Consider the following 12329-nt stretch of genomic DNA (forward strand, 5'->3'; position numbering starts at 1 on the left):
ATCTGTCCGTCCATCCATCTCCCATGAAAACTTTCTCTGCCGGGAAGGTCAAAGCTGCCAAAGCCCAGGCAGGATGCCAATATGCCGTGAGGCATCGCACAATCACACCCCAGGCGTGGTTTTGGAGATGTGTCCACTAACTACATGTTTTTGGACTGCGGAAGGAGAAAACAGCACAAATATGAGTAGAACACACAAACTCCACACATGGAGAACCTGGGGAAGCATGCAAATCCCAGCCCCGCAGGCGTGAGGTGGTTGTGCTGCCCAGGTCAGTGATATCCAACTGCGTAAAGCCTTGGACAATAATACATATATATATATAACAGGCATATCTGATGGGCAAGCCCAAAATGTCACCCAAGTAGTAAGAAAAGTAATTTTGTAGTGGAGTCCCATGGAATATGACAAGTCATTTTAAATTTAGGCTCATCTGTAATTACAGAACCTGATTCTTAAGGGATCTGGTCTTTCCAGTGTGCTGTAGCTGTTGCAGAGGAGCTGAAATTTTAGGACTCGGTTGTGCGCTGTCGTTCAGCTTGCAGAAGAGGGAGAACGTCAGGTGAACACGCCCGTCGGGCTGGCGAGAACAGCACAGTGTGTCACCGTGGTTGCCGTGGCAATATGAGTGCACCTGCGAAGAGCTGGAAGGTAAAGAGAGAGAGGACAGAAATGACAGTGGGGGCACAATGAGCACCGCAATCTCCCAGGCATACGGGACACATCCACTTTAAACATATATAAAAAATATATATATTTAAGCTACATTTGTTGCAATATGCACATGTCTGAGAAGTGATTTTTAATGTCTTCACCACTCTGGATCCACTAGGCTCATCTCCCCAGTTTTAAAGCATGTAATTAGGGGAACTGGCGTCTCTAAGTTGTCCTGTCTGGTTGCTATGGGGGGGCTGTTTATGGGGGGCCGTGATTTGGTCACATATCCTTGGCACTGAGACGACTTCCCTCCATGCTGTACTCATGTGGCGGGACAGTGCCCGCAGGGTCCCGGTCCATCAAAGCTAGTCTCCGCACAGCTTTATGTTACATTGCTACCCTGCCTTGTTTAATTCTGCAGGTTTTATGTGTGTAGCGTGAGAGAAAGATGGAGACAGGAAGGCCCTACTTGCCAAGGCTCCCGTTTTGCAGCTTCAATAGCTGCGCGTGGTCACTTGTTATCTTCGCTTATGTCACACTGCAGCCTGATTCAATTATGTGAGATCACCAGTGTCCAGATGGGTTCAGCAAGCTTTTCTAAGTGATAAAGGACGCAGGAGAATTGGGGGAGGGTTCATGATAAGGATTAAAGAGGTTCCCTCTGGAATAGATTATCCCTTAGACGCCCCCCCCCCCCCCTGAAGGGCTGAGTAAACTGCAGCAACCGAAGGGAAGCAGCAATTTGCAGTGAGCGCACTTCAGGGAAGTCAGCATGCTGCAGGTTTTCCAGACAGCCAGTATTGGTGACTGACAACTGCCACACTTGAACTTTGACCCTTGCAGCAGTGTCATTACCATCGGCATTGGATACATGTAGATCTGCTTTTATGAAAAGTCTGACCAGGAACACTTTAATGTCAAACAGTTGTCCCTTTCTTATCCCAAGCAATGCCCCCCACCCCGTGACATGATTCATATTGGATATTTTTAGGGTATATGGCAAACAAAACTCTCTTTGTATCTGCATACAACATGACGCAGGATGTTTTTGATTCATGATGAACCTCTGTAACTCGCAGCATTATCGACGCAGCGTTTAATATAGAGAGCGGCGATGGAGAAGAGACTTGGGTGTGGAAACTGTGACCTCGACTCTGTAATGTGCTGCTGTTAATCGATACTTTGTAATGATCCGCCTCACAGCAGAAACTTGAATGTGGTTCCTATGAGGTGATGTCGTGTCCCAGCTCAGCTGAGCGCTGGTGATAGGCTTAACAAGGATCGGTCCAGATACGACCTAATCACGTTAATGCGGCAGGACGGGAATTTTTAAAGAAGCTTTTAGGAAGCTGCCATCTCCAGGCGCACTTTGACCCCGGAGGTCACCACTAAAACGGGGCTTCAGCTAACCTTGGTTAATACATTTTTAAACAGTTTCATATTTTATAGGATTGTCTTGTATTGAAAAATAAAATGCTCTTTGTCACATGTTTTCAGGTGCGGATTGAAAAACAATTTAATCCAGAAAGCACAACCTGCCCCCCTGCCTAGCATTTTATTTTTTTTTTTATCTTATCGTTGGATGCTAACTTTATCCACGATAGAACAAATCCAAGGTTTCTGGCTCCGGATAACTGGATACTTAGACATGTTTAGTATCTTTTATCCATTTAGTGATGCTCGGCATGTCGTTAGGGTGTCTGGGATTATACCGCTCTGTAGAATTTTACCGCCCTGCCTCAGGTCGTCTTCTTGTGAGATGATTTGAGAATTTAATTGGCTGCAATTTCTTTTTTTACTTCTGTGGAGCTGGAAAATATCACTGGTATCATAACTGCAGAAAATATTACTCAGTGAGCCATTTCTGATTTCACTGTTGTTGGTTTGACAGGGCAACATGATGTAAAATTAGGACTAATATATTTTTGCACCTCCTCTCTAAGTGAAGCGATGATTTCTGTGTTTGATGGGGGGAATCGCTTTGGGTACTCTAACCACATTAGGTGCTTCTAGCTGTATCTGCGTTAGCTACATGAAATATTTCAGTGGCAGATATATTTAAAGCCGCTGATATGCTCGCTGCATAAACTCCTTTGTGTTTTGTAAAAATTCACCTCATTTGATGCCCCTACTTTCCCGCAGGTGGCAGGAACCAACCATGGATCCAGTTGCAGAGTAAGGCGGTCCACCTGCCCCCCGACACCTCCTACACAGACGTGTGGGCGGTGCTGACCGCTGCCAGGAGCCAGTATGAGATCGGGGGTTTTCCATACATGCTGGGCCGTGAGACTAACCACACAGGTGACTGGACATGCAGGGAAAGCTCAGAATCAGAACATTGTGGCAGGTTCTTGGATGGAGGTTCTGCCACATGGTTGGGACAAAAGCACTGACCTGCAGATGTTAACCATTCATCCACTTTCCTCATTCAGTGCAGAGTTACAGGGGGCCCTGGAGCCTATACCATGTGACACAGGGAAGGCAGGGATGAAATACCAGGTCATTGCAGGGTACATACACACACCGACACACAGTCACACAATTCATCTATAAATGCAGTGTTATACATTGCAGGTAGAAATAAGACTAGAGGTTGTCACAGGAATGATTCCCCGTGCAACCCCACCGGGGTGGGGGGTGTGTAGGCACACCCTGGAACCTGGCACCTGGCATTTCAGTCTTGGTGTTTGGCCATAAAAATCGTGCAACAGCTTGCAAAGTGAGGTGAGTCAGTGCGAGTTATTCAGGGCTCGGCGGCATTGTCGGCCATCTGGGCACAAGCAGAGGAAGTCAGCCATGTCTAAAGTCTGATTTACATTGGAGGATTCTTGGTAACACTTTCTGTGACGCCCCCTTTTATAATGCATCACACATGCAATCATAATGCATTCATAAAGCATTATAAACACGGCTATAACCATTTATAAAAAGGCATAACGCATTATTGCCACGTTTTATTATGCATTGTCAATGTTCTATGAAGCTCTCATCTATAATGCACTATAAATACCTTCATAATGCATTATAATGGTCAGTATTAGAATTAAGGATGCTTCGTATTGTATTATCAAGCTATTTGTGGTGCATTATAGATGAGAGCTTCATAGAACATTCATACTGCATAATAAACATGGCTATAATGTGTTATGCCTTTTTATTAATGGTTATAGCCATGTTTATAATACTTTATGAATGCATAATGAGGGTTCATATGATGCATCATGTTGACTGCTTAAAGAATTCGGTAACACTTTTCTTAAATACAACAAAAGGAATATCCTTCCAAAGTGGGATTCTTTGCTTTCCCCTCCCTTAGGTATATTTATATATTTACCGTATTCGCTTTGACCTGAGATGTATGTATACATGTATGTTTATGGGATGTCCAAGTGTGTGTGTGTGTGTGTGTGTGTATCCATGCAACTGCACACAGACATTACAGGCAGAGTAGGCAGGGATGCACCCTATGTACAGACATGAGTATATTATGGATTTTACAGACACTGTAAAAGTGCTTTGGTGGTGATGGTGCCCTATGTGCTCGCACGCAGGGGGGAATAGCAGCTGGCTGGAGCTGACAGCGGTGGCAGCGGTCAGTGCCCACCTTTATGCCCGCAATGGGAGTGCCGTGCAGGTGTCGGAGCCCATCCATGTCTCCATCCCCCTGCCCCCTGACAGCCCAGTGAAGGTGGACACCAGCATCCCTGTCTGGCAGTTTGAAGGCGCCACAGGTAAGCGGTACCCACTGTGCATCACAGGTAGCTAAGCAGTGAAATGTGCTAAGCGGAAAGGCTATTGACTTGAGACTGACTTGAATCTCTTTTGCTTCCTTAAGTCCTAAAGCAGCCGTTGCCTAGAGATGAGCTTCAACAGTTGAATCTTTGAGTTAGCTATTTAGCCTGTACAAATGAAGGAAAACTTAAACTCTACACTACAAATATTTTGAGTCTATTGGGCACCTACAATACATACTTCAATTCATTACAGAATGGAGTATTTTACACATTCTAACTTGGAAAGAATGTTTTATGAGGACAACGTTCCCTTGATATTGAATGAAAGAAAGGTCCTGAAAGTTCACCGCAGCAGCTCAAAAGGCCGCCCATGATTGCTTGGCATACATATTAAAATGATCAGAAGCAAATGAGAATCTTTACTGGGATTGACGTCACTCTTTGATTTGGGTCGTCTGAGCACACGGCTGAATGCCGTCGCCTTTGTGATGCGTCCGCCATTGTCAGGGCTGTGATTGAATGATCACAGCCCTCCATGAGCCTAATGCACACATCGTCTCAGCAGCCCCGTTATTCAGCGGTGCAGCGGCACGCTGGCTCTGCTGAGAGAAGCTTTCCACTGAACATAAAGCAAACTTCAGCTCTTAATTCATTCTCCTTTATTATTGAAATTTTAACCCATGTATCGTTTTGTAAGAATCCTTGGATTTAGTCATTGCAGATCTGGGGTACAAGGTACGCAGGATGTTATATATTCAGAGTAGTCCTAGCTAGGTGTTTAGAGAACCAGCGATGTGCAGATATATAGCGGTAAATACACAGCTATGCAGTGGCTTAGCTTGTCGTGAGAAAATGCAGTAAATGGAAAAAGGATGTAATAAACCTCTTAGACTGCTTGACTCCATGAATCTGATTCCAATTACGTATATATAGAAAATCGCCCTTCAGGCTCTTTACTACTGTTGCATCTAGTGTGGAGTCTGCATGTGTTGTAATTACTGTGCAGAAACGGCATCTGTAAAAGCTCACAGCCATTTCTGCCGATGCATTTGTGATGCCGTCGAGCAAGCCTTTAGAATACATACTGGGACTATTTCCACTTCCAGAATGCTTCATTCAGGCCACTGTTGCCAAGGTAACAGGCAGGAATAGAAAGCAATGGAATGGGAAAAGCTATGAAAAGGAGAGAGAAGAAGGGGGATTGGTAGAGCTGGTGATGGGAGGGTTGCCATTTTCTGCCAGGCACTCTTTAGCCGCAGGTTTATTTTTTAGATATGTTGACAATGGTTTGCATTACAGCAAAGCAGAATGGCATGGTGGTGCAGCGGTTAGCACTCACACCTTTGGGACCAGGGTTCTGTGTGTGTGGATATGCTGAGGCTAATCACCAAATTGCCCATAGGTGTGTGTGTGTGTGTGTGTGTGTGTGTGTGTGTGCCCTGCGATGGATTGGCACCACATCTTGGGTTGTTTCCCGCCTTGCGCCCATAGCTTCTGGGACAGGCTCCCGACTCCCCACGACCCTTTATAGGACAAGTGGTTTCAGAAAATGTATGGATAGAGCAAAGCATTGAGACTCCCCTCTGTGATTTTACTGGCCCAGCCCTATATTAAAAAAAAAACCTGTTCTTAATTACATATTCATTGATATTTACTTTATATGGCAGTCGTTTTTGTCCAAAGCAATGTGCATTTAAGGCAAGTAGCACATTACAAACGTACAGCCTTGAATTAGCCAGTAGGGGGAAAACTTCACCAGCAAACTTTGCATCATGATGCATTTTAATATGGTGGCCCAGTGCTCAGCGCCGTTAGCTCCTACCTTTGGGGTTGGTGGTTCACATTGCACTTCCTCCTCTGTGTGTGTGATGCTTACGTTTGTCCAAAGTTGTCTGCATTTCCTCTGGAAATCTGGAGACAAGTGATTAGGATAACTAGCATTCCTGAATCTTCCGTTGTGTGTTTGTGTGTGTCCTGTGATGGATCGACGTTCTGCATCAGGTGAACCCCTGCCTTGTGGTCTGTACCTCCAATAAGTTCCAAGCGCCTCCATGATCTTAGGATGAGCAGGTAGATGGATTGGTCCAACTCAAATTGTTCTGGGACGTCAAGGCTCCATGGCTCGTATAGGATGGTAAGATGAAGACCAAACACTCTTTGGATGTCAGCAATTTTATACATTATGGATTACAAGCAAAGCAACAGAGGCCATTCCTAAAAAAAATCAATTTCCTCTTTTGGGCATAGCCTTTTATCAGCTGAGCACAGCAGAAAAAATGTTCGCCTTCCTGCCTGATATGTGGCCAGTGTGAACAGGCCGAAGACGTAGCTACTGAACAGAGTCCTGTTATTTGCATGGCTGCCAACTCTCACGCATCTGGCATGACACTCACGCAAGAAATCTTACGGAAAATCGATTTTATTCCATTATAAACCTAAAATTAGCTACATTAAAAGCGCCGGGGCAGTTTGCAAACCCGACAGACTATTTGCAGGGTAATCAAACTGTTGTGTGCACGTGAATGTGTGTGCAGACTTGTCTCGGTTTGAAAACCTCACGACAACCAGCTATCAAAGTTGGTGACACTGCATTTGTAGCCCATTCATCATAATAATCTGTGTGGCTTTCGGCACTTCATATGTATGTAGTTAAAACAAGCAGGTGTAGTACCTGCCCATCTCAGTTACAGGGGGCACCAGTGTTCATCCCGCCACAGCATGCCACTGCAGAAAAGTAGGTTATGGTTGTCAGGCATCTATGCTGTCAGCTACAACTGTGTCTGTGTATTAAGTCTCTCTTGTTAAGGGGTGTGGGGTTCGGTATTTTCTGTGGGTGATGGTGTGGTGGCGAGTCGGGTGACCACTGTGTAGACCACTGTGACGAAAGCACCCTCATGTGGCAGCTGGAGTGAGAACAGACACTGTGTCTCACCCTGTTTCCATACTGGTGAACTGGACAGGTGGACTGGACAAGAATAGCTTCGGAGTCTCAAAACAAGGTGCAAAGTCAGCCATATGTCCACATGCACAAAACTGCAGTACATTTATCACAGATAACATCCACCCGTCTTCTTATCCAGTACAGAGTTGCAGTGAGCCAGGAAGCATAGGGTAGGGATCAGCATGGACAGGATGGACACACACACACTGAGCTTGGGGCCAAGAATGGAACCCACAATAGTGCTGCCCCGCTGATATATTATAACACCAATTATAGACTAACTATAATTAGACTAACTATAACTTGACATTTGTGAAACCATCACCCATGAATAATGAACCGGCTCCAGTGCATTTTGCAGACAGGCCTGGACACCGCTGCTGCAAGTAAGATACTTATTTGAAATTCTGTGCTGTGCAGTTGTCTTCTGCTCCAGCATTGCTTACATCACACACGAGTTTTTAGCCAACATACGTTCTACATAGACGTGTTACAGTTGCATGGGTTTTTTTTTTTTGTCTCACTAACCAATTAGCTTGTCAGCGGCACCCAGGAAATGGCAAAGGTTTTAAGTACACATTAGTTGGCCATTTGGTAGCTTCCTTTCTTGTTCAGCTTGAAACAGTCTCCTTGAATACTCTTTACCAGTCTCAAGCAGGCATTTCGATTTATGATTTCCATGCTGCCCTACAGCGGAGCAGATTAAATATCAGGCCATATGAGGACAGTGCTGTGAGAAGTAGTATGTATTGTAAACTAGTGTATGTGTTTGCATGAGATACTAATACTTAAATTGTTTCATTATGATTGACATCATCCTGGAAAATTTCTGTTTGGACACTTGGAGAAGAGCGATCATTCTTGGCTACTGCGACAGCCAGTTCCCGCTCTGTAAACAAATCTCCTTTCCCCTGCAGAGAGTTCTACTTTCACCATTTGTTCAGTACTGGGGTGCAGCAACTCTGTCAATCTGTCCTCTGACACCCTCAGATGAATTTGGTTCGAAAGTCAGCAGTCTTTGAGCTGAACTTTTGTTTTGCTGCACTATGACAAAACAATAGACGATAAACCAGCAGAAGTGTCCTACACCTTTAGTTACTGGTTCATTATTTAGTCTCTTGGCTGACTTCCAGTCTTTTTTCTTCTTTCAGGGCTCTGGGTCAGGAACGGAACAGGCTACATTAAAAGAGAGGGCCTGCAGCTCATCTGGAGTTTCGTTGCTTCACATCTGGGGCTCTGGGTGGCAGCAATCCCTTCAGCTACAGGTAATCACACCATCTGCCCATGCATGGCCGTCCCTGATGCACTTCAGTGACATCCATGGAGGATCTACGGTGCCTTGTGGAACATCCTGGGGATTCTGTGCCCCCTGCTATTCAGGGGAACTGTCCGATGCAGACTGTCATTTTAAAGCATTAAACCAAGCTGTGGTGGCATTCCGGTAGTCATGGGAACTGCCATGTCTTGCAGGCATGGGTTTCAGCTCCACAGGCCTGCGAGACATGACCACCTACCATACCATCTTTCTGCTTGCTATCCTGGGCTCCATGGCCTTGCTAGTGCTCGTCCTACTGTGTCTGCTTCTCTACTACTGCAGGTATGACTTTGCCTTGTCCATTATTTTATGAAGTATCTATGTATACCGCAAATCATTCAGACATTTCTGGCTTCACATGTATAGACCAGCTAAATGTAATAATTATGAACCAGCACATCCAAGTGTTCACAGCTGTGCCATGAACAAAAAATATAAATTTTACCTGTTGATGCTGGTAGTTTGTCTACATAGTTTTAAAGTATGTTTTCCAATTTTGTGTATTTATTTTTTTCTATGATCTAGGAGGAGATGTCTGAAACCACGACAACAACGTCGCAAGAAGCATGTTTCCGCCACACTAGACAGCTCCAAGCGAGACCAGGGAACCTCAATGTCTCGCCTTAACCTCATCTGTGGCGGCCACATTGAAACGGCCTCTTCCAAAGGTGACAGGGACGACCTCAAATCCGAATTCACCTCCTCTCAGGACTTCCAGAGCTCACGTGAAGAGTTCTTCCAACATGTCCCTGCCCACAAATTGCACCACTCAAAGATCAACAACGACGGAGGCCCCCGGCGTGGTGAAAGCTTCCAGATGGTGACCCGCTCTACGGAAGCCAGCAACCTGGACCACCCTCTGCTGCATAGTGACTACACCAGGAGCTGCAGTTCGATGGAGGACAAGGGGATTGATGGCCTACGGCGCCACAACGCCAATGACAACAAGGGCTACTCTTCTGATCCCCCATCCCCTCCTCCTTTTGTTAGTCACAAGCCAGAAGGCAAGCCCCCAGAGTACTCAGCGTCCCAGGTAGCAGATCATCTTGCACGGCCCACCTCCTTGAACACACAGCCTAGCCAGTTCATCTTCTGTGGCTCCATCGACCAGATGAAGGAAAACATGTACCGAAGTATGGTGCCCACTCTGGTCATACCGGCCCACTACATGCGGTTGTCGTCGGAATTCTCAGGGATGGACCAGGGGGCAGAGTCACAACAGCAGCAGAAGCAAGATCTAGAGGATATGCCAGGGTGCCGCCAGCTCACACCCCAGCAGCAGCAGCAACAGATCAGTCCACCAGGCGAGGACCCCGAAGGTCGCAACTGGGGCCCAAATCCATCTTCGGGTCCTGTGCGCATCCCTGTGCTTTTTAACGACTCCACTATGGCACAGATGAATGGGGAACTCCAGGCCCTTACTGAGAAGAAGCTGAGGGAGCTGGGTGTGAAGCAACATCCTCGGGCCTGGTTCATCTCTCTGGATGGCCGTTCCAACTCTCACGTGCGGCACTCCTACATAGACCTGGGCAATGAAACTAGCGTCCGACTTGGCCATGATGCTAACCTGGGCTCTGGAGTAGACCTCCGTGAAAATAAGCCGATGCCCCACCGCAAAGGCAAAGGGGAGAAGGCCAGTAGTAGTAAGGGGCATAGTAGCAAAGTCTATTCTAAACTGGCCTACGCGGATGACAGAGAGCCCAGCAGCAGTGAGAACCGTACTGCCATGGGTTCACCTGAAGACAATTCCCTCACCCCGCTGTTGGATGAAGGACAGGAGCCCCGTGGGACTGGCATTCCCAGACGAGGCCGTAGCCGGGTCAACAGCTCACGCAGCAGCAACAGCGAAACCCGTCGAGACTCTATGACCAGTGCCGAGGATGACAACGACCCCGATGACAAGGATGATGAGGGAGAGAATAAGAAGAGTCCCTGGCAGAGGCGAGAAGAAAGGCCTCTGATGGTCTTTAATGTCAAGAAGTAGAGATAAGCCCAGTCCAACCTCAAACTCTTTGTGAAGTTTTTTTTCCACCTTATTTTGCTCTACTTACCTTCTATTATGTACTCCTAGTTCAGTTTGTAGGGTTGTGGTCTTCAACAATGAAATGCAGAAAAACCAAACACGATGCAACATAGTAAAAAAGCTGGCCAGAGAAAAGCACAATGAAGATAAAAGATACAAGAAACCTACGTAGATTATCACTCTCATTGGTTTTTTTCCTGGAAGAGTCTAGATATTTGGAGAGAAAGTGGATTATTATTTTTGTAGTGATTACCCAAGCATGTCACTTTAAATGCTGAGATCTTGCTAGATATTTTTCCTCACACAGGGATTCTCCTGAAAGAATCAAAATGGCATAATGAAAAATCAAGAAACTATGGAAAAGCAGACTATTTCAAGAATGTGATTTCTTCATTTTTTATTTCCATGTGCTGTAAACTTCATTTTTAACATTTGGAATTTTTTTGAAAATCACATATCCGAACACAGTTATGGTGTTCCATTTTATACTGACTTTGGACACAACCTGCAAGCCTAAACAAGGTATTTTACTTTTAACTATCCTCTCCTCTGGGCAGAATTGAGGAAAAATTCTGATGTAAGTATCACAGATTTATTTGGGATTTTCTTTGCTGTTGTTCCATTTATTTGTCTACTCATTATATTCTTTTACAACAGCTGGAAAGCTGAGAACAAACATAAAACTGTCGTATGTGGCTGTATGAACTATCCACAAGGCCTTCCTTAAAATTGTCATTTTTGTGTGAATCTAATGAAGTGGCTTTGTAAAAACGCAGCTTAATTTTTTTTTTTAATGAATGTGGAGCAACGTGTTTCAGTTGAACTCCTTTACAGTACTGACTGTGTTCACTGAAGCATTACCAAGTACGGCCTCTGACAGATTCCTCAATCACGTGAAAGATTGCTATGAATCATGAATATGAAATCTTTTTTTTTTATCACTTGTAGCAATTTGCTAAGAGAGGTTTTTCTGGTAAATTTGTATGTTTATTTCCAAGAGAAATCTTTCCTGTGTCATTGAGATCAGATTAGCAGCTGATTGGTCAATGCAGCTCGCATCGCATAGTGTCCTCCCACTGTTACAGGAAAACCCACAGTGTGCCACCTAGTGGTAGTTTTTGTTTTTGGCTGAAAATACTCAAGTCATACAGAATCCCATGTATTTGAAGCACAGAATCATAAAATGTACACAGAAACGTACAGTGTTTTGTCCCCTCGCCTTCACCAACCCACAGGTTTTTCATTGAGACTTTAATGGATACATGCTGTGGAGCTGAAGTCTTGAAAGGATACCTAGTGGAAAAACATTAAGTAGATTGTGAACATAAGTTGGTTTCCTCAGTGAATGAACAGGTAGACAAATATGGGTGGTGTGTTGTTGAGTGTGTTAGGGAGCTGTGCCGGTATCTAGAAACTTGTGAGTTTAAGTGATGAATCGTATCAGCTGCAGGCCCTTGAGCAGGGGCGCTGCTAAGGATTTTGGGCCCCATGAAAAGAATCTTGACAGGGCCCCCAACACAGTTTATTGGGGGCTTCTCTGGGCCCCCTCTCAGTCATGGGCCTCGAGAATCGTCATCGTTTACCCCCCCTTTACAGCGCCCGCAGTGCCAAGGATGCCAACTGACCCTGCTCTCTGACCCCGAAGCTTTCCTCACCTTT

General features: G+C 45.4%; 1 protein-coding gene across 1 annotated transcript in view; it reads left to right on the forward strand.

Moving 5' to 3' along the window:
• LOC125742370 (protein FAM171A2-like) overlaps positions 1–11441 on the forward strand; it is a 31165-nt gene extending 19724 nt beyond the window's left edge. Inside the window, exons 4-8 of the mRNA XM_049014297.1 lie at positions 2800–2958; positions 4209–4388; positions 8484–8597; positions 8803–8929; positions 9173–11441. Of these exons, the coding sequence (XP_048870254.1) occupies positions 2800–2958; positions 4209–4388; positions 8484–8597; positions 8803–8929; positions 9173–10631 (2039 nt within the window). The 3' untranslated portion in view covers positions 10632–11441. The remainder of the gene's footprint in view (positions 1–2799; positions 2959–4208; positions 4389–8483; positions 8598–8802; positions 8930–9172) is intronic.
• Positions 11442–12329: the final 888 nt, after the last annotated feature.

The sequence above is a fragment of the Brienomyrus brachyistius genome, chromosome 5 (genome assembly GCF_023856365.1).
Source record: "Brienomyrus brachyistius isolate T26 chromosome 5, BBRACH_0.4, whole genome shotgun sequence".
Classification (NCBI taxonomy): Eukaryota; Metazoa; Chordata; class Actinopteri; order Osteoglossiformes; family Mormyridae; genus Brienomyrus; species Brienomyrus brachyistius.